Below are 24,032 nucleotides of genomic sequence, written 5' to 3' on the forward strand. Positions count from 1 at the left end.
TTGGTGTAAGTGTTTTCGTCATTTCAGTGTCTGGGATAATTTGTATTATATCGTGAATTTCAAACAATGAAAAATATTTGATATCAGAAAGACATGCTTCGTATTCAGAATGCAATTCGATACGTCTGAGGTGCTCTCATGTCCCACAAAAAATACTGTCGAAACGCCATAAACGCTCATTCTAGATCCATTAAACTATTGAAGTATTCTATTCCACGTATTGGTAGTTCAAAAAGATTTATACAATTCTCATAAATACGTAGCTAAATGGCTAAAAAAAAAAAAATTGTTGTAACGTTTTAAATATGTTACCATGGTGACGGGTTTTTTTATTGTCAAATATGAAATGTGTCATTAAAATAGATATTTTATGCAGCAAGTACATCGTTATTTCACCTGTTTTTAATTTTGAGTGAAGTTTGTGTTCTGTAACATAATTATATAGGCCTATATGGAGACAGTATATAAATAGAACAATTTCTCAATTATTGACATGTTTGATCAGGTATACGTTTGACGAACCGGCAAAATTGCTGATTGGATCTGGTTTTTACTTGCTCAGAACAACCAGTGGATACGGGTAGGGCATGTGCGTTCGGTAGCCCTAGATTTGAACCCTTTCCCCGCTTGCCCCCTAATGCCCCCTAATGAGTGGACATGCTTCACCCGGCTGCCCCTTCGATTGCAAAAGTCTAGCCACGCCACAAGGAGGAATAGAACCCGACTAAATAAGCCCGTTCGCAATTCCAGATTATGGTGCATTATGGATCATATTTGCCGATTGAATTGGAGATAAACACGACGAGGATACTGTACATTTCTTAATGGGGTGAACTTTGACGTTTGCATAAAAACGTTTTGTACTGGAATTTCGCTGACAGTTTGGTCTTCATTCTTTCATAATATTTGTATTTCACAGGAAATATTAACATAATAGGAATGAATAAAAAATATGGTTTTGGAAGTGCAAAGTTCGCCGCCATTGCAAACGCACTGCAGCCTCCTCGTGTTTATCTACAACAAATCAACAAATATTACCCATAATGCATCATGATTCTGGAATTGCGAAAGGGCTTATGAGTATGTCTCCCTGCCACTTGGAGGAATAAAATATCACCCAGTTAAATGGGTAAATGAGTAAACATGGTAAAGGAGAACAAAGACCACCAGTGTCGGCACCGCCAGCATGGGAAGGAAATTTTGGATTTTTTTTACATTTCTTTAATTTCTTTAGGATTCATCAGAATGTGGTGATTACGACGGTCGATATAGGTGTGTCGTAAATCGTAACAAAAACATGAAAAGGGAAAGTTTTATCATGTAACTTAAATAGTAAAGATTGCGATATTGATGGGATTTTTTTTTGGACCTGTGTGGAGCTCAAATGTTGAACTTTGACCTTTATACTAATAACTACAGACTGATACTTCATAGGTCAAAATTCCCGGTGCCGCCACTAGCAAATGTTAATCGTGAAAGTGATCACTAAACGAGCCGGGAAATCTTGATTTTCATAATTCGGTCGACATTGTATGAAACTTAGGGAATAAAAATAAAGTAAGTAAACCAATGACAATTATTATATTATATTATATAAAACAATACTCAGTACACTCTTAGAAAAAAGGGTTGGACAGAACTTTTTTTATCCTGTATAACCCTCTCCTAAAATTCTTCTAAAAAGAACCATTTTCCCTTTATCAGCCCTATCCCTACCCCATATAGTCGTAAGTCCATCTCTCATTCTCTCCTGTATTTTATACTACGGAGCCCATGGACTTCGTCCACCCTGTCCACCTGTTTGCTACGCCCCTGGACTTGCGCTTGAGCGACGCAGGGGGTGTCTGAGGGGGAATGGGAATTTACACTGGAGGAAAAGGCTGGAAGACCAAAAAGGCCAGAAAGTAAGCTTTTCCCTAAAATCAAATGAAATTAGCAAAACAAAGCAACTTTACAAAACATAACCAAAAGACAAGACAAGGGAAGGGGACGTGCTTGCGGAAAAGATTAACTATATTAAGAGATAAGTGTTTTTTTGAATTGATTGCGGAAATGTTTGACAGATTTTGAAGCTTTCAGGTTTTTATCTAAAGAATGGGACCTCGTATGTATGGCATGTTCAGAAAAGACTTTGTGATTATTGTCAGCAACCATTCACGCCGTGCCTTTGCCCTGATGTCAGGTGTCGTTTTTAATAGTCTTTTTAATTTTGAAACATGTTTAGTTAATCGTTTGATGTGCTCTCTTTTTACATACTAAGCCACCACTTTCGTATGTTAAGCACTTTTCATCAGCCCATCCCCCAGTACTAAGTACTTGAACACAGTCCTGCCCACCAAGGGCATTATTAGGCTGCCCAGAACTAGTTGACCAGTAAAAGTATGACACCTGTGAAAGTAGAGAGATAAAATAAACACAATTTATAATATGTTTTTACCAGACGAGGCTGGTGAAATTACAAGGTTGAAAATAAACGTCTCACCAGAAGTTTGGAAAAGTATCTTTACCTCAGATTATTTGTAATATGTTCATATCGTGATGCATATCAATGGATAGCTACTTTATTCCCCTTTACAATGGCACCACATTTAAAACAATCACCTTGTCACAGCTGAGTACACGTCTTGTGAATGTAGTGGGCTCTAAAACAGAATAGTTATATTTATCTAGCCTCATATACTTAAGTACATAGATGAATAAAATCATTAACGTATTATAGACATGTTACCTGTGTTCCATCGAGCCATTCATATACGCCTTCTTGTATCACGTCGTTAAGCCCTATCCATACCGCATTACCCGATGCTATCGCTATATGTAAAAAAGAGCAAATGAATGAATGAATCAAAAGCGTGAACAAAATGGAATCAAACATAATAATAATAATAATAATAATAATATTTATTTCTTATATAGCGCAATTACATCAAAAGAACTCAAGGCGCTTTACAAAACATGAAATTAAAAGCACATACATTTGTAAAATATGAGAACAATATTTAAATTTACAATTTTAAAACATACAAATAGTTTTGAGGAAACCAATATATTAAAACCAGTTTAAAAAGACAAGCAAGATATTGCACAGCATGAGCCTAAAAAGGCAAGATCGAACAAAATGCAATTGACTGTGAAATATACATTATAAAACGACAAATAGCAAACAATGCACACAATACATATTGCACAACATAAATGCAACAGCAATTTCGAGATCAAAAAAAGCATAAGCCATGCAACATGCATTTTGCAAAAATTAAATAAAAGAAATGTTACCGCAATACGCATTCACAAGTAAACACAGCGCACGGAAACATAAAACCCTTGGAATGCGATTGCAATTACATTTCACAAAAATCATACAACAAGATATATGAACAATATTTAAATTTACAATCTTAAAACATACAAAACAATATATTAAAACAAGTTTAAAAAGACAAGCAATATATATATTGCACAGTGTAAACCTAAAAAGGCACGATTGATCAAACTGCAATTAACCTACATTATAAAACACGCAAAATAGCAAACAATGCACACAATACATATTGCACAACATAAATGCAACAGTAATTTCGAGAACAAAAGCAAGAAGCCATGCAATATGCATTATGCAAAATTAAATTATGCAAACATCAAAAGAAATGACTTGGAATTTAGCTCACAAACTACGAAATTCTGCTCAGCTTGAGTATGAATACTTGTAAGTGTTGCGCCCATCGATTCACACATGGTCGTTGCCTCATCAAATAACATCGACGTTGTATTAACATAGTAGCATGAATCGTCGTGATAATTCCAATCCTCTAAACATATTCCTGCATATAGAGAATAATAAATGTTTATTGATAAAGAGATGATGATAGATTATGATATTAATAACCGGGAAAAATAATTAATACTGATATAAAAATAACATTAATCTCAAAGCTGTAATTATTTTACTACTAATTAATTAATTCTAATAATAATGCTAATAATAATAATAATACCATAGGCCATCTTAATTAAATAGTTCATCCCAAAGCTCCCGCGTATTAGTAACATATCAATTTGTAAGCGCTCTTTTTTAAAAGTCATAGTTCATTGAATTTACAACCATATGACAAAACAGGCGAAAACAGTAACTTTTTGCACAAGATTTGCAATTTAAAGAGAATTAACCATTGCTCATTCTGGTGACTCTAGTATATGGACAATATAAGTGTGTTTTTTCATTTAATGACATAAAATTTGAAAAATATTGTAAGGAACACTTGAGGTTTTGACTTATAAAACCTATATTTTGGTCAAAAAATGTGCTTGGATAGGTAGTTTTCAACAGATTTTCCACATTCGCCTTGCTATAACATTTAATTGTGTTATCTGTTGACCTAGTGACTAAAAGTGTTTTTAGGGGAAGTGTTAGCTTTCGTTTGATATAAAAAAAATCTGATTGGATGAAACCAATCAAAGAGGCCCATTTTTTACCTAAAAGCTTCACAGCTCCTACATTGCTATGCAATCAACCGTGTAGTGTAATCAAAGACTGTGGTGGAGACATTCGCTGCTTGTTGTTCTCTGCTTGGAAGCTCTTGGACGAAAATGTGTGCTCAGGTGTATCGAGGTGGAACCTGTGCGCATGATGGTTTATAAGAGAATCGTTTTTGTATAGAAACCTTTTCATATGAATCGCCTGCTTTTTGTGCGCTGGTTTATTTTTTTTCAAATCCACTACACAAAAATGTCACGCCATACCTCAAAATAGCCTAAATCGTTAATCTCAATAAAATTCTACATCTTGACCACAGTGCAACCGCCTGGAGAGATGGTCTTGTCATCCCACAGATCAAAAATCAAAGTAAAAAAAATCTAAAAAAATCGCATTGCAAAATTAGGTTTTTTAACTAGGGAAGGGCTTTGAGACGAATTATTAAATTAAGATGGTCTAATTTTGCTAATATTATAATAACTGACCTTTGCATTTAAGTATCTCAAAACGTAAACTGATATGATTATTCCACCCCACAGGCTGTATGCGGATGAAACGAGCTTCAATTGGCGTCGGAAACATATTACAGACTTCAGTGTTTATATCCATGTTCCCCACAAAAATCTAATCAAGCAAAGTAGTGTGAAACAAAACAATAAATTATTGTAGTATTATTTAAACAAATATATTTAACGATTCAGAAGGAACACTACATTTTAGAAGACTTGTACTAACCTCAAAAAAAGTCTTTTCGAGCATTTATATCTCAGATTATTTGTGACATGTTGCATATCAATGAACAGCTAATTTATTCCCTTTTACAATGGCACCACATTTGAAACAATTACCTTTGTAACGGCTGAGTACACGTCTTGTGAATGTAGTGGGGCTCAAATAGAATGTGCCAAATTGACTATTATTCTGTGCTCAAACGACACTTGTCACTAACCTCAATAACTGTGGTCCCCGTGGGTCAGGGAATATACATAATTGTAATAAGTCCGCAAAATTACAACAGGAGGGTGAAAGTGCATAGGAACAATGCCGGAAACTACGTCACGCTATTGTTCGACTAAGGCTACATCATTTTTAACGCATGCGTGTTCGTCAATACAGCTTTAGTCTCCTCCACCTTCGCAACACGGTACGTGGAGTGACTGGAATCACACTGACGGCGGAGGAGAATACTAGCTGGTCAGACAATTTAATTCTATCAAGCATATAATACCTGAACAATCACCGTCTTTTGATCGATTTACTACAGAATATATTGTATACACAAAATATAATTTTAAAATTGTAAACCTGTTAACTTATATACTTGTGTACTAACGTATAAGGACACGTGAATAAAATCATGTAGAAGACAAAATGGCCGCTAATCCGCCTATTGTCTAGACTTAGGCTACATCTTCCGGTTTGTTACGTAATACTAGGATGCCCATCCGTTTGTATCGATCCCTGATTACAAGCACCTTAATTGTCTCATACTACACATGACGTGGGTGGGTGTGATGGGGTACAATGTAAGTACTTAAAAGTGCAGTCGACACTCATAGTTCCTTTCTTGCAAATGACAAAGTCGTTCAAACTCGAACTTTTATGTATCGTATATTGATACACAGGAAAGTTGTAGTGAATTGACGTATGCACAAAATCGTACCATAGCATTCTGTAGGCTGAGATCCATCACATACGACCAACTTATGTTATTCAGACCATACATAATCTGATATAACGACACCCACTGATGGACAGAACCATTTGATATTCCTTGCGTTACAATACCTCCTAGTATAAATAAACAAAGGAAGCAAATGTTTGACGGTAACTGTATGTAAGTATACAAGTATTGACTGCTTTGGTTGGACGAAACAGGCATAGAATGGAACCTTGTGGCACACATGCATGTATGTTACATGGATTTGAAAGAAAAATATCAAACCCTTCGATCAGAGCATTTGTTGTGAGATCATCACGAGCCTATTATAATAGTTTTAAACATGCCTTGAACATACTGCAGTCACAATTTGGTTAATACCGTTGTGGACAAAAATTCTTGTTATCGTTAAAAAACTGAATTTATATTCGATCCACGTTTTATGAGTTGAAGAAATCTCAATTCCCTAGCGATATCGCTTGACACGTGAATGCATCAACCAATCGTTTCATATCATCTGGATCTATTATTTTTCTAATTAAATTACCTTTCTGGATCATTAACTTTCGGAGATGAATAATTCAAAGCAATAATTATTGACAGCAATGGATGTTCTAAAAATTTGTCTTGTGGCCTTTTGAATAATTGAATCAGCTATCTTCGACTATAAATACGTATTTATAAATACGCACGTGACCCATGGGCAAGACATACCACGACCAGCAAGCGTGACCAAATCCTCATGCCATTAACATTGATAAGAACTTTTTAGATATATATCATCAAAGTTAAGTATTAATTGAATAGTAAAATTATTGCACATGGGGGAGGGGATTCCAAATGTGCAAAATTCGGCGATTACCCATCGTTTTCCAAAACTAGTGCATCGCAATCGCTCGGCGATCGAATATAAATTCAGCTTAAGGGAACTGGAATGAGCGTTTTGAGCGTTTCGACAGTATTTTTTGTGGGACATGAGAGCACATCAGACCTATCGAATTGCATTCTGAATATGAAGAATGTCTTTCTGATATCAAATAATTTTCATTTTATGAAATTCACGATCTAATTCAAATCTTATGACAAATTATTAAAATTTGATATTTTTCACATTTTTGCGATATAACAGTCCTCGAAGTAAATTTTATAAATTTAATGATATAGTCTTAAAGTGTATGTAGCTGGGAGGAAAAGCCGACGATCAATTGAAAATTTTGACCTTTCATATTGAAGATATAGATTTTTCCCCAAAAGACTTAATTTTTTTCGTGTTTTGGGGAAAAATCCATATCTTCACTACGAAAGGTCAAAATTTTCAATTGATCGTCGGCTTTTCATCCCACCTACATACACTTTAAATATAAATCATCAGATTTATAAAATTTACTTCGAGTACTGTTAAATATCAAAATATCAATTTTAATGATTTGCCATAAAATGTGTATTACATTGCGAATTTCAAAAATGAAAATTATTTGATATCAGAAGGACATTCTTCGTATTCAGAATGCAATTCGATATGTCTGATGTGCTCTAATGTCCCACAATAAATACTGTCCAAAGGTTCATACCCCACCCCTTAATGGATGTACACGCAGTCAAAACTGTGCCTGCACTTTTAGCCAATCAGATTACAGAAATCTAAATATTTTATTTATATAATTAGCTTTATGAAACAAAGTTAAAAACCGTGACAAAGCTACATTTGAAATACGGTACCCTTAATACAGAATTAATTGATGGTGCATTCATACAAAGAATACTATTAGAGGATAAAGCCGGAGTTTATTATAAACATCTAAAAAAAAGTAACTAATCCGCGTTAAATACTGGCCATTATTCAAGAACGGGCTATTGTATTACAAATCTGTAAAATGCGTTGGAAGCAGAATTTATTTCTGCGCATTTTGACACCTCATTTGATACGATAGCCCAGAAAGCAATAAAACACCAGTCAATTTAATGTAGGAATGTCCAGATTCGAAAGTCGCACTTACATACAAATTTTTACAATACAAAAACATTCAGATATCATTACACAGATTTCCTTTCATTGGACTGATGGCAAAATCAAAACAATTTACTGCAACTTTCAAATCTATTTAAATGTACGCTGTGACATCAATATTTAGTCAATTGCTGCAAATGAGGTATCAAAATGTGCAGAAATAAATTCTGCTTCCAATGCATTTTACAGATTTGTAATACAATCACCCGTTTTTGAATAATGGTCATTATTTATGGGGGGTTAGTTACTCTTTTTTGAGATGTTTAGTTAAAAACGTGTACCCATGAAACAATATCATAGCTGAGAGTTGATGAAATACAATTTACAAACCTATAATTTGTTCGACGCCCAGGTCCACCTGTATCCACTGTTCTTGGTCATTAACTAATGCCGCCCAGACGGTAGCCTGGTTTAACCGTGCGTGGTATGGTAAGGAATCCAGACTGAGGTATGTTGATGCTGTAAGGCTGTCATCTGGAATTTTACCATCCTCCATGCCCATCGGAATGCTACAATCTGCAATTATTTTGGCAATGGAAGTTACTTTGTGAAAAAATAAATAGATTGTACTATAAACAAAGACATAGGGAGGTGGGCAATAATTATGAGACCCGTGGAGCAATATTTAGCAACCCAAAACGGACGAGGAAAATAATTTTCGGCGTGTCAAAAGGAGAGTGTCAAGCGATGTGCACACAGGGGTGTGTTCGCATTATATATCGATATCTAGACCACACTGATTTCCCTAATAGTTGGCTTGTTCAAAAAATGGCGGCGGTCAAGGGGTTGGTAAACAATATTTGACTCATAATAATTATACCTAAACAAGCAATTGTTCCCCTCCCCGATATTCGACAAGCGACTTTTCTTTTTTAATTATATTATATTATATTGATTTTAAAATTATGGAACGTACCTTTGTCACAATATTCTCTGAAATAGCCACAGGAGCAGGAGCAAGTAAAGGAACTAAAACCGTCTTCACATGATCCACCATTAAGACACGGGCTCGAAGCACATTCGTCAATATCTGTAAGGCAAACGACAAGTATCAAATGATAATCAAGGAGTCGGCGACCTTCACGTGGTCTCCCCTGTTAACTCGCTAAAACGAGAACGAACGTCGACAATGAGTCAAGGAAGAAAGCGACATATCGCTAGTCAACGCAGTGTTACCCAGGAGCAGCGCCGTGACCCTGAGCCCTGCTTCGCGTCCTTCTCAGGACGGACAGCTACTGCTGTCGAAGGTTACGGTGTAACGACGTTGCAACTGAACGTAGAAGGCCTCACCTCTGCCAAGATGAACATCATTGAGCAGCTGTCAGTCAACAACAAAGCCATTGTGATCCTTCTCCAAGAAACACACCGTGAAACCAATGAAAAGCTAACTCTACCTAACTTCTCACTGGCAGGCTACATCCCAAGCAAACACCATGGACTAGCAACCTTCATCAGCCAAGACACAGATGACTGGTCTCTTGAGGCCCAGTCCTCACCCGACTCTGATACTGAATGGATCGCAGTGAAAGTGCTTGACATCAACATCATCAATGTGTACAAACCACCTCCAGTACGCCTGACCAACACATCTCTACCTTATTATCCAGCACCATGTGTATACGCAGGAGACTTTAACTGCCAGCACACTGACTGGGGCTACTCTCGCTGCAATAGTGATGGGACTTGCCTCGCGGAATGGGCTTCTACCAACAACCTGACCCTCTTGTTCAATCCTAAGGAACCTGACAGCTTCTTCTCAGGACGATGGAATACTGGCACCAACCCAGACCTGGCTTTTGCTGAACCCAGCCAAGGAAACCAACTCCCTGTGCGTAAAATCCTGGACAAGTTCCCAAGATCTCAGCACCGACCATCTCTGATAACCCAACCTGCTCTGGTGTCTCCAACAGCTAGCAAACCAGTAAAGCGGTGGAACTTCCGGAAAGCAAAGTGGGACAAGTTCTCTGCCGAGGTCGACCAGCGTGTTACCAAACTACCACCACCAGAGAGTGATGATATTAACACCACATACTCAGCTCCTGTAACTTGCTCATAGATGCAGCCAAGTTGTCGATCCCAAGGGGATACCAGAAGAGCTACATCCCATGCTGGGACGATGAGTGCCAAGCTCTGTATGAAGACTTTACCTCGGCTCCATCGAAGGAAGAATCTGACTCCTGCGCTTCCACTCTCCTCACAAGACTGGATGAGAAACGCAAAGAACGCTGGATCGAGACTGTGGAATCAATCGACTTCACCTACTCAAGCAGAAGGGCCTGGCAAACCGTCAACCGCCTGACAGGCAGATCAACACCAAATGCCGGAAAGTGTCCAGTAACTGCGAACGCCATCGCCAGCGTACTTGTGAACAACGGCCGCTTCACCAACCCTGACCGTGATCACTCCAGGCGGGTCAAGAAGGAAGTGTCCAACCTTTGGAAGATGCCATCCACCTCCGATCTCTGCAGCGACTGGATGAGAAACGCAAAGAACGCTGGATCGAGACTGTGGAATCAATCGACTTCACCTACTCAAGCAGAAGGGCCTGGCAAACCGTCAACCGCCTGACAGGCAGATCAACACCAAATGCCGGAAAGTGTCCAGTAACTGCGAACGCCATCGCCAGCGTACTTGTGAACAACGGCCGCTTCACCAACCCTGACCGTGATCACTCCAGGCGGGTCAAGAAGGAAGTGTCCAATCTTTGGAAGATGCCATCCACCTCCGATCTCTGCAGCGATTACACCATGCAGGAAGTAGAAGATGCTTTGAAACTACTCAAAGCAGGTAAGGCACCTGGACCAGACAGTATCCACCCAGAATTCCTCCATCATGCTGGCTCTGCTGCAACCAACTGGCTATGCAAGTACCTGTCATCCTGTATGAAACGATGCAAGATACCAAAGATTTGGCGCAAGGCAACTGTCATCGCACTGCCCAAACCTAATAAGCCAAAGGATGACCCTAAGAGCTACCGTCCAATCTCTCTTCTCTGCATCCCCTACAAGATACTGGAGCACCTGATCCATAGCCGTATCAGCCCGATTGTAGACCCACAGCTTCCTCACGAGCAGGCCGGTTTTCGTCGGGGCAGATCAACAGTGGACCAGGTCACCCTCCTCACCCAAGACATCGAAGACAGCTTTGAAGGGAACCAGAAGACTGGTGCTGTATTTGTAGATCTGACAGCAGCATACGACACCGTTTGGCATAGAGGCCTGATATGCAAACTCCTCAAGCTCATACCAGACAGACGGATGGTGTCCTTCATCGTGCAGCTAATCTCGAACCGCAACTTCACTCTTAAGACCAGCGACGGCCAAGCTAGTAGACCACGCAGTCTGAGGAACGGTGTGCCACAGGGCTCCGTCCTAGCACCCCTCTTATTCAACATCTACATCCATGACCTGCCCAATACCATTGCTAAGAAGTATGGATACGCAGATGACCTGGCAATCCTGAAGTCGAACAACTCTTGGGACACAATTGAGAGAGCGCTCAGCCTAGATATGGATACCCTAGATACTTACCTCTACCAATGGCGGCTCAAGCTGAGTGTTGCTAAGACTGTCTCCTCTGCCTTCCATCTCAACAACAGGGAAGCCAACCGAGAACTCAATGTAACCATCAAGTCAAAGCGACTGAACTTCGAGGCGTGCCCCACATACCTAGGAGTGAAACTGGACAGAGCCCTCACCTACCGGCAGCACTTGGTTAATCTAAGGGACAAGGTCACAGCAAGATGCGCATTGATTCGTCACCTAGCCGGCACCAGCTGGGGAGCAAGCGCCAAGACCCTCAGAACATCAACCCTGGCCTTGGTATACACACCAGCAGAATACTGTGCCCCAGTATGGAGCAGGAGCCACCACACCCACCAGGTAGACACTGGTCTAAATGAAGCAATGCGCACTGTGTCAGGATGTCTGCGACCAACTCCAACCGAACAGCTTCCGGTCTTAGCAGGAATCCCTCCGCCGGACATCAGAAGGAAAGCAGCCTCCGTAGCTATAGCACTTCGATCTGAAGAACCAGGACACCTCCTTCATGACACCCTGTCAAGAGCTAGGAACAGTGAGGGGGGGAAAGCAGGAGATTGGTATCCAGGAAGCCGTTTGCTCAGCAAGCAATAGTCTTGATGAAGACGACACAGCCTAACCAGACAGCCAAGGACTGGACAGCTAAGGCATGGAAAGACCAATGGCTTCAGTCTTCCTCACCACTCCAGCGCTTTGTCACAGACCCAACAGACACCATCCCAGGCTTCAATCTACCCAGGTGTGCATGGACAAAATTAAACCGCCTGAGAAGTGGAGTTGGACGCTTCAATGCCAACCTGTTCCAATGGGGCTTAAAGGAAAGCCCAGCTTGTGAGTGCGGTAGTGAGGAACAAACAGCCGACCACATCATCTCATCCTGTCACCTCCATAGACCACCGAATGGTATCTCCGGCCTGATTGAAGTCGATGAAGCCACCAGGGACTGGTTGATGCGTACTGGGCTTGAAATTTAATGAAATTTATGTTTTGGCTTTTTATATCTTGTTTCTTCCTGACATACGCAAGAAGAAGAAGAAGAAGAAAATAAATCAAAATTTCAAAATTAAATGGTAAATTTTCAAATTCTCATATTTGGAATCAGCATGAAAAATGCATTGAGTATAAACAAGCCTAGCATTGTTCAGTGGTTCTTAAGACACAGCTCTTGATATTATGAGAAAATAATGGGGGAAGTTAGCTGTACCAGTATAATCAGTTATACCTGTGGACCATTTGACCTTTATGTCTATAGCTCAAGAACTGTACATCGGATATAGGTCAAACTATACTTTTTCTGAATCCTAATAATGAGAAGAATACAATTTTTGTATCCATATTTCTCCCGTTCCATTTTTTCTCCTTTTTGAATATGTTGTTCAAGGGGGCGTTTAGAGTCAATAGCAGGCAAACATATGGGTGTTTCAATTTTGTTTAGATGTATCTATTATTTTACTTAAATTGACTAGTATTATATGCTGGTATTTCTCTATTCCTCTCTCATTGCATGTTGAACATTGTCAGTGCAATTGAAATCGGACATCTTTCTTAAAATGTAAAGAACAATATAAAGTTAATTATCTTTGAGGTTCATGTATTCAGGCAAGTGGAATAACAGTAGCATATTTTTCAGTTCTATTCATTAAACTAAAAAGATACAGTGTGCATGTGCTTCTTATTCTTAATATCAGTACATAATATCTGATAGCAGTTCATTAGCTAAGAATATTGAGTTCTTAAAGTAATAATATATCAAAACAAATGTTTTGGATGTTTTCCCATTCCCGAGAAAAAATTTACACACAAGATGGAAATATCAGGCCTTGGGATCTCCTTTATAGAACTTATGCCATTCCTCGTGCGTCAGATTTATGTGTCTCAATATTTTAAGTGCAAACACCGCTCGGTCATGCTCCCCTCGGCCTCCGACCTCATTTTGGACGAACTTATAGCTATAATGTGGGTATGGCTGAATGGGTGTAGGCAACTTACAGCAATAGTCTGTCCTGTTCAACAACGTATCCAATGATTCTCTCGTCCAATTGGTTTGATTTAGTAACGGTATTGGATTGGTTGTAAACCACCACTTCTCTGTCATATTATTTCCAGGAGGGCATTGCCTCAGCATCATTTCATCCGGTGACACATCAACCATTATGTGACGAGTAGGGGCTACGATTTTCTGACAAAAACAAATATCGTCATATGGAAGAGACCATTTAACGCGGTTTCCATCTGAAGGGTCCGGCCTTTTTACGAGAAGACAAACGTGGGCATCAACATCTGTAAAATGAAAGATACGCAATCTTGTATTTCCCTTATGTGCCAAAGATAACAATGGGTCGCTTCAAATATTTGATTTTGTTTCGGTTTTTCTTTGTAATATTTATGATTATATTCAAAGCGCTAGGCAGTGGACGTTGGGACTTATCAATCCCATATTTTGTTTGTTTCCGCTATCCAGCAGTGTGATTGATTATCATCATTTCGACAACAACTTTCATAAACAATGCAATACGCACACTTCATCTTGTAAGTTCAATGATCTACCCAGTCCAGTATAAGGTGGAAAATGCCTGCACCAAAATGCATGGATCTTACATCATGGCACAACTTGGGTCATTTTGTCAACTTATGATGGTATAACAAACTTGTGGTTAGCGATTATTTAAAGAGGAAGCCCCGTCAGAGCAGTTCTTCTGGGGTGAACCAAACCTGCCTGGGTATCAAATTAATCAGTGACAAGGTTATCTCTGAATTTGGCAGTTGCTAATTGATACAATAACATTAAAACATCAATTAGCACCTTTCAAAGCGATTACCTTGTCACTGATTAATTTGATAAACAGGCAGGTTTGGTTCACCTCAGAAGAACTGCTCTGACGGGGCTTCTTTTTGAAAGAAAGATGGCACATGACATTGGATCGGACTCATGAGATAACAAAGCTTATAACAATTGGACAGAAGATAATTATTTAAAACAATAAAGGTGCAATCAAGCAAAATCAGTCTGAAGTCGGGCATATTCAATTGTCAGTTTTTTACACTATTGTATAAGGCATTTGCAAAGCCACATTTTGCAGAAAACCATTGAATATTCAATTATAAAGATATGAACAGTTGAAGTGTTTCCAAAACAATATGCAATAAAAGAAATCATTGGCTTTGTTTGGCTCTATCTGAAAATCAATTTATCCGACTAACGACTGATTTTGCTTGATTACATTACATTATAATAATAGCTGAAAATATTTTTTGTTACTTTGAATTATCCAATTGAGTCTTAGAAGTACAAAAAACACTAACCTCAAAAATAAATTTAAACTTACCAACCAAGGAGATCATAATTAAGATTGAAATAAAGTGAAGATAGATCGTCAAAACGGATACGGCACTAGCCATCCAGGGAAGGCGCACAGGAATCATCGTCTTGCACTAACTTGAGCAATTTGAAAACAAACAAGGTCTTCTATCAAACCAAATAATGTGCATTAGGTGGAGTCAGCTGCGTAGTTAATAAAAAGTTCAACTATATAATTTCCAGTTTGATGACCGCAGAAGATGTGGTGCTCATGCGCTGCTAAGGCCTGCGAGTCATAATAAATTAATTACTAGTAATCAGGCAACGTTATTCTGATTAGTCATTTTGTTATTATCATACAACAATGAGATTGATCATCATTCATGTATAACAATAATTTAGCGAATACTAAATATAGGGTTCTTTAATTGAAAAATGTCCACGCTTTATTGAACGGCGAGGTAGTTGACGTTCTGACTGTAACTAACTTCATTAAAAACACATCATGCAGTTATTGTTGCCTACGTACATGTATGCACACAACACAGGGGCATTCACAATAGGCAATTGACCCCTACTGGTAGCGCTGTGTTGTAGATATAGGAGATGAATTAGTTAGCGTCATATATCAAAAAGTATAAAAGCTATGATTTTAGTACTTGCTCTATGTTTCAATTACTTATTCTTTCCAAAATATCTGAATTTTCAACCCGGTACATACATTAATAATGGAGGACCATACATATGTATGAGAAAGAAATCCTACCGTTATATCCAAACTCCCGTTTTATTCCAGTGCACATTTTGCTTCACCGGGGCGCCCTGGCTTGGTCGTATTTGGAAGATGGGTGTCACGAAACCGTAATAGGTACAAATTTAGTACTTTCTGCCAATCAAGTATGGTTGATTCTCTACGTGTCAATCTTTAAATCATTAGCATAGTCCTTATAATAACGGGAGACCGCCTTGATGAGTAAATGACAGCAAACCATTGAAAAATACAAAACTCGGTCAGTGGAGCTCCGCCCGTACAAGTCAATAGCGTCATTGGATTGATATTATCACGTGGTAATAAATTTGAATTGGACAATCGATTACTATAATGGTTTAGTACTGCATATCTCGGTTTAATCTTCACTAAGCGGGTTTATGGCTGGAAAGGTCACGGTGAATTTGCCGTGGACATAACTGCACTATGACGGGAAAGAACATTCCTCTTAGTTCTCTTAACTAACGTGTGCATTAATTTTTAAGCTGATAAAATTCTAACAAGACATGTTACCATCCAGTAGATCCGTCGGTCAGCATGCACCAGTGAAAATGGGTGAAAAATTTCAGTGTCCATAATCTCCTACATATAGGAGGTAGTGTATATTTCAAATAGAGTCACCCATTCTTATGATTGTCGTCCATAAGTGGCTTATGGATTTGAACCACTCCTCCCTATGCCATATATAAATTCGCACAGTCCCATGTCCCTAATATGAAATTTAAAAACAAGAAATTTAGTTCGGCGTTCGACAGAAGTGGTTCTGGAACCCATCCCGCAACTAGCCGGTATCGTGGACACAGCACACTAGTCCAGCGCGCTTATCCATTCGGCCACCTAACTTATTGGTAGCCATCTCGAATTTTAAATATATAGGCAACTCCAACATATCGAGTCAGAAAACGTACCATATTGTTAAATTGCGTGTTCTACATGCTATGCTTATTTACAGTAAGCCAAAGAATTAAGGTACCAGTTATTTTCACCCCTGTGTATCCTAAATAAAGACAAATATGTCAAAATTAAAACAAGCAGCCAATACCTGTACTGTTGAGCTCTGATTTAAGATCTTATTTGTTGAAATTGGTTGAGAATTAAAGAAACGGTGATCTAAAATCTAATGAAGAAACGAAATCAAAAGTTGCACTTCTGTGTTCTAATCAATGAAAGCACGACGCTAGTTTTAACGTGCTAATCAATGGAAGCGCAGCGCTTGTTCTCTTGTTCACGAACGTTTTATGTACAAATCAATAGGGCATTTAAGGTTACACGAAGAAACGTATAAAAAACGTATAAAAGACGTATAAAGTTGTTCTCTAAAACCGCGTTTTCTCAGCAATCAAATATCGCAGTGAGTCAAATGTTGGTGCATGGATGTATCTTTACATTATTTTTGTGTGTTTATACAAATTTTTAGAATCCGTTTGCAAATCCTTCGTTTAAATCATTTTTACGCACCATGTTCACAAGATCAAAAACGCGTTCCATGCAGTTTTTTTCAAATGTTCGCTCCGTATAAAACCACGCCGAGTGATTGTTTTCTTCTTTTTTGTATTGTACTACAAATCGACCAAAGAAATAATGTTGCCATGGGGAAGAACCAAATACAGTACCGATTAAATTTTATAAGCCCGTTTTTGGGAACAATTTTCGAGAATCTTGTACCACAAAACACTGTTATGTTACATTATCGATATCTGGATTGTGGAACATTAATTTTGATTTCTAACTGCTTACATTATTTCTCAAATGTCTGTCGCTTACTTTACCATTTGAATTTCACTCTAAATTTAAGCTACTTTTGCCAAAAAAACGAGGTTTTTCGCCATCGATACCTCCGACATTTACAGCGGTAATGAGTGTGTTTATCATAAGAGCCTGTAATGCACTATTCCATAATAGTCGGTTTGAGATCAATCAATTTCATATGTCACTCAGTAGCTCAGTCGGTTAGCGCGCCGGACTCACGTTCGACTACATAATTATTGTTTTGAGCTGGAAAACTTTGGTACGTGTTCGAGTCCCTATGTGGTCCATTCCATTCCATTTATTTTATTTTATTTTTCTCTCACTTTATTTCTATTTTCTTGTTCGTTTCTTTCTTTCTGACTGCAGCGATTGATTGTTTTTTCCCGGTTTTTTCATTATATAATTCAGGAATTTTTAGGCTATACTAGTCTAATAGGCGCGGCCTATGAATATATTTTTAGGGCTACAAATTAGATTAACAAAATATTGGTTGTTTGTTTTGTTATTGTTGTTGTAGTTATTGTTGTAGGCATATATATATTGCATAATCAGGGTATAGACCTACTAGGCCTATTATAGCCTTTTAGAAGCATTGATTTATTTCACGACAGATATCATCCAGGATAATTTTAAAAATTTAAAATTTAGAAAATCCAAAGGAAAATTGCCGAAAACGGCTGCCCACAATCAACCCCGCCCCATCAGCCCATATGGTCCTATCATGGTCGCCCCTCCCTATCCCTGCAACATAGGACGAGTCGCGGTTTGTCCGTGACTCTAGTTCAGATTGATACACTATTGTACGCGTGAGTTCATAAATTTATGCATGGCTGTTTCCATTATTAACTTACGCCCCTCTGGAATCAAGCCTTGAAAATCAATTGTATTTAACCTTAATGCAGCAAACTGCAACTTTAAAATTGATATCTTCCTTGGGTTTTGGGATCGCCGTGTCTTTATTTCTTGAACAATCTCAACGAATGAGGTCTTAAATTCGAGCTAAAAGATGCAGCCATTGGCTGCTGGTTCCAATTATGACATATCTGTCTTTGTTTAGGATATACAGGAGGTGAACATAACTGGTACCTTAATTTTTGGCTTACTGTATATTGCGCAATACATACACGTGTTTGTATTTCCCGCAAGTACCGGAAGTTGCATTAAGAACTGTGTTCGAACTTAATTTTGAAGCTGACAGAAGTAGGTGTTTTTTAGATTGTTCCAGTTTGCACCAAAAATCTGCATAGAACCCCTAAAATTAAAAAATAAGATTTCCATGGCAACGACAACGGCCATCTTCTGAGGGGTTCTATATAAATTTTACAGTCTTTTTTCAGTATTCATTTTCACTAAATTAACAAAAAACAATGGCGTATACAAAATTTAAATAAAATACTCTACCTAAATCAATTGTGAAGTAAAGTAGGTATCAAAAATCGTTAAAATATATGTATAGTTAATATTCATCTGACGTGGGATGTTTTTGATGGGATCATTTATTAGTTTTTCAAGCAAAATATCACGTACAACCAAATTTTAGGCTTAAACAGCTAAATGTGATATCATGCTAATGTATACAGATGCTTTTGAGTCATTCTCAACTTTGATTATCCCTCTTACAAAATTATTCACTTTTATAGCATTTGTATAGCTTTTTCGGATATAAAATGTATCTATTAATGACAAAATTGGTGGCGCTATTTAGTTACTGGAAATTACTCTTTTAAGCTTTTAATACAGATAATTCCTTTTATTGTTTGATGAAATATCTTTATAAAATTTCCTTGTTGCTTGTTTCACCTATTCCAGCTGTTTTAATGGCAGTATTAATCACCTACCCCTTGCAAATAAAGAAATATGATTTAGGATAAATAGCGCCATCTGTAGTTTGCATTTAGTTAATAATGAAGCCAATAGAGGTTATCCACTTCACTCATGTGTGACTTCTAACAAAAGGCGCCGATTCCCGTAGTATTCCTTATTCAAAACAAATCAATTCATGACCTCGGAGTTACCTGCATGACTCTTTGCGGGCTATTTTGAAACAGTCATGGTTGCACATGCAGGTACTTCTTTTGAAAGTTGTAAACAAGGTATAGCAGTCGTTGATAGGATATGCAGCTTATAGAGCACGGATAACCTCTATTCTATATGCATCAAACAACCGTGGGGCTGTTGTGGATTTGAACTGGAATAACCCAAGAAAGTGCATCAGGTGGAGTCAGCTGCGTTAATAAACAAGTTCAATTGATTTCCAGTTTGATGACCGCAAATGATGTGGTACTCATGTTCACCCATGCCATCATGATCCCAAGTCATGCGAGTCATATTAATAAATTAATTGCTAGTAATCAGGCAATGTGATCCTGAGCAGTAATTTTGTTATTATCATAAAATAATGAGAATTTTATGGATCATGTATAAATAATAAATTAGCGACAATATGCAAAATCAGTAAGTGGAAACAAGGAGATCCAAGGCAGACCTGTTTTCTTGTGTGAAAGGTGAAAATAGCACCATTTTGAAGTCAACTGTGCGAGTATTTATTGCAAAGGATATAAAAGTCTTCAGAAACTTTCTGAGCGATATGTATGAGTGATGTTGTCTCTATTGTGTGTCGACATTTGGTAGAAATAGGATACTGTTAACCATAGGCATCATTCCCGGTGGGACAGGGGGGGCGTGTCCCCCACCTTACGGCAAAATGGCCCATTTTTGGTTCTTTTCAGCCACTTTTTGACAATTCAGGCCGATTGTTCCCTCCACATTTCAAGCAAGATTGGCGCTAATGTTGTTAACATAGTTTACCATATTTTTCATCGCTACTAGTATCAGTTGTTCAACTTTATACTCATCCACGACACATAACATACTCACAATGCATAAATATATTCCAATTTAGCAGCTGGGCCGTGTATCATGCTACACTAAGAGTCTGTTAAGTAATTTGAAAGTAGTGTAGACACTATGACTATGCATGTGTTCAGTGGCGCAGATTTATTTTTGACATTTTTGACAAATATTTGGCGTTTTGAATCTAAACTGATGCAAAAGTGGAATAACTGTGCGCGAAAAAATTGGCACTTTTTATGGTAAAATGGCCAAATATGAGGTCAATTTGGTCAGAAACTCACATACAGGCTTCAACATTTGGGGAGGATGATTGTATGAACCATCCCCCCTATGCATGTGTTCGAGTCTTTTGTTTCTTATGGAATGGTGTTAATTCGTTTTTGTTCGAATTTTGGGATTTTCTCCACAAAAGAAAGTTTCTTTAACGAAGTGCTTATATTGCCTACATCAGCATTAAGATTCTACTAGTGGTATGGTTTTTTTCGAAATGTGCCAGCAGGACATAAACCTTTATGGCATCGATTCAATCATGTAAATCTATCATGAATCTTACATAACAATAATAACGTCCCAGCAAAAACAAAACGTTTTCGACATCAATTGCAAAAACAGTGGCGTAGTACCATCAACCATGTCACAGACTTCAAGTACTTGGGTTCCAAGATGGGCTCTACTGCTGGAGACCAAAAAAGAAGGAAAGCACTAGCCTGGGCAGCTTTCTGGAAACTGGAACGCCTTTGGAGAAGCCCATCCCTGCCAATCGAAACAAAAATCAAGCTGTTTGAGACAACTTGTGTTAGGCCTACTGTCTTTCTGTACGGGTGCGAGTCATGGGTAATCACATGGAAAACCAGATCAATGCCTTTGCAACATCTTTACTACAGAGTCATGTTAAACATCAAGCATGTGGATCGGATTCCAAATGAAACCATCTACAATCTGACCAACACCACTCCACTGGTTGCCAGAGTCAAGATTCATCAACTCAAATTCTCAGCCATATACTGCGTCTTGAATACAGACGACGAGCCTGTGAAACAATATGCCCGTTATATTCCACCACATGGGAAGAGGAAACCGGGACGGCCGCGCACACTGTACTTACAGTATGTTCTGCATCTCCTGGGAGACACTGAAGGGATGATGCAGCCCAAACAAAATTGTTTCGCTTGCCCAAGATCGCATTAGTTGGAGAAAGCTTGTAGCCGACTGATGATGATGGCGTAGCGACTGGGGGTGGGGGCACGTAACCTAGCCAGCATTAGGGGCGCCGAATTGACCAATTCAGTATGCGATTCTGCACCCAATCCAAACAAAGTCAAAAGTTTCGTGCATTTCAGCAGAAAATCATATGAAAAATAAAATCAATTTTAGACCGATATTCAACTTCATTATAACTAAAATTAATTAGTGGTAGGAAGGGGGGGGGGGGGATTATGTATCCTTAACCCTGGGCGCCACAACCCTAACTATGACATTGTTCGCAAAAGGTTATAACAGGTTGTCAGAAAATGTTTAAATGTGGGGCAAAAAATGTTCGCAAAAATAATGTTTAAAGGTTTTTTTTTGGTATTTGATGGGGTACATATGTATGCAAAATCATATCAAACATTGATATTACTTTAAGGGCTGGGGTATGAACGTTTGGACAGTATTTATTTTGGGACATTAGAGCACATCAGACATATCGAATTGCATTCTGAATACGAAGAATGTCCTTCTGATATCAAATAATTTTGATTTTTGAAATTCGCAATTTAATACACATTTTATGGCAAATTATTAAAAATTGATATTTTGGATATTTAACAGTACTCGAAGTAAACTTTACAAATCTGATGATTTATACTTAAAGTGTATGTAGGTGGGATGAAAAGCCGACGATCAATTGAAAATTTTGACCTTTCGTATTGGAGATATGGATTTTTTCCCAAAACACCAAAAAAAAATAGGTCTTTTGGGAAAAAAATCCATATCTTCAATATGAAAGGTCAAAATTTTCAATTGACCGTCGGCTTTTCCTCCCAGCTACATACACTTTAAGAATATATCATTAGATTTATATAATTTACTTCGAGGACTGTTAATATATCAAAATTTGAAAAATATTAAATTTTTATAATTTCTCATAAAATTTGTATTATATTGTGATTTTCAAAAATGAAAATTATTTGATATCAGAAAGACATGCTTCGTATTCAGAATGCAATTCGATAGGTCTGAGGTGCTCTCATGTCCTCAAAAAATACTGTCGAAACGCAATAAACGCTCATTCTAGATCCCTTAATGATAGCGTAAGTTTTCTGTCATGGTTGTAAAAATTAATATATATACCATTAGATACAAACTAAGTAGGAACGGTTGCCTTGCCAAAGTTCTATACTTTTAATTAGTTTCTTAGCTCACCTGTAATGGGTTTGAGCACTCTATAATTCCAAAGTTAGTCACTTGTAAAGTAAACTTGTTATACCATTAGATATGTATAATATTTGGAATGTTAATATCATTTTGACAAATTTTAAATTACAATGAGAAATACTGTGCTTTTGTTCTATCTGAAAATTGAGTATTTTGTAAAAAAGATGAGAATTCATTTTTTGAGTGACTCCTTCGCTAAGTGAATTTTATGGGCTTATATTATTAATTGAAAAATTGAAGGGCGAGGACGTAAGGACGAAGTCTCCGTTCTGGCTGTAATTAACCTCTTCAAATATTGTAATTATATACAAGAATATGGAAGATTAAAAAGAGGTATGAGCAAAAGCCATAGATATATTTGAATATAGAGTTCAGTTACATTTGTACGGTTCAAGGGAAGGAACATTTTATATTTACTGATATCTAAAATATACTGGCCACACAAAGTATCAAAACACTTACAACAAAAGCTATTTCTTAAGGGGGTACTAAACCCCTGCCTAAATTTGTGCCTATTTTTGCATTTTTCTTAAAAATTATAGCACATTGGGGACAAGTAAGATATGTATATTATAGGGGCAAGGACTACAACTACTGTACTGAAAATTCTGCAACTCAAAGCAAGTAGTTATTGATTTATTGATCAAATATCGGTTTTCCCTCATTTTTGACTGTAACTCCACAACTGTTGTCTGTGCTGAAACAAAATGTCCAGTGCAATAGTTGCAGTCCTTGCCCCTATGATATATATATATCCTACTTGTCCCCAATATGCTATAATTTTTAAGAAAAATGCAAAAATTGGCACAAAATTGGGCAGGGGTGTAGTACCCCCTTAAAGACACTAAAACTAAACTACAAAATGAATTTATAGTAATTTGAATAAAAAGAGGGCTTTACAAAAGTGCCAAAAATTTACCTCGAAGCACGCAGATATTGAACACAATGCAGTCGCTCTAATAAGGCCGTGACAAAGGCAGCGGAAATCGCCGTGAAGGAAGAAATATCCAAATTTGTCACTTTTGAAACTCTGACCTTTTGTCATTCAAATGCGTATAGGTTAGTGGACTAAACTAATGAGGTATCAAAGTACAGGTTCTCCATCTTATCTATCGACTAATTTATTTTGCAATTTAGTTATAGCGTCTTTTAGAAATGGCTTTTGTTTTGAGTGTTCGGATACTTTTTGTGCGCAGTGTATGTTAACCCTCTTGACTGCTAATGAAAAATTTCAGATTTTCTTTTAAAAGTCAAATGTCATGAC

General features: G+C 37.8%; 1 protein-coding gene and 1 long non-coding RNA gene across 2 annotated transcripts; both read right to left on the reverse strand.

Annotated features, from left to right (window-relative positions):
- Nucleotides 1-1,700: 1,700 nt before the first annotated feature.
- On the reverse strand, nucleotides 1,701-5,064 carry LOC140156425 (low affinity immunoglobulin epsilon Fc receptor-like). The gene is made up of 4 exons (XM_072179374.1): nucleotides 4,960-5,064; nucleotides 3,669-3,821; nucleotides 2,729-2,811; nucleotides 1,701-2,388 (listed from the first exon to the last, which is right to left on the reverse strand). Exons 1-4 carry the CDS (start codon nucleotides 5,054-5,056, stop codon nucleotides 2,221-2,223), a joined length of 501 nt encoding a protein of 166 aa, XP_072035475.1. The 5' UTR covers nucleotides 5,057-5,064; the 3' UTR covers nucleotides 1,701-2,220.
- Nucleotides 5,065-9,061: 3,997 nt separating this feature from the next.
- Nucleotides 9,062-15,194, reverse strand: LOC140156426 (uncharacterized). The gene is made up of 3 exons (XR_011859561.1): nucleotides 15,008-15,194; nucleotides 13,671-13,961; nucleotides 9,062-9,172 (listed from the first exon to the last, which is right to left on the reverse strand). It is a non-coding gene; the product is annotated as an uncharacterized lncRNA (long non-coding RNA).
- Nucleotides 15,195-24,032: the final 8,838 nt, after the last annotated feature.

Source organism: Amphiura filiformis, chromosome 7, assembly GCF_039555335.1.
Source record: "Amphiura filiformis chromosome 7, Afil_fr2py, whole genome shotgun sequence".
NCBI classification, from domain to species: domain Eukaryota; kingdom Metazoa; phylum Echinodermata; class Ophiuroidea; order Amphilepidida; family Amphiuridae; genus Amphiura; species Amphiura filiformis.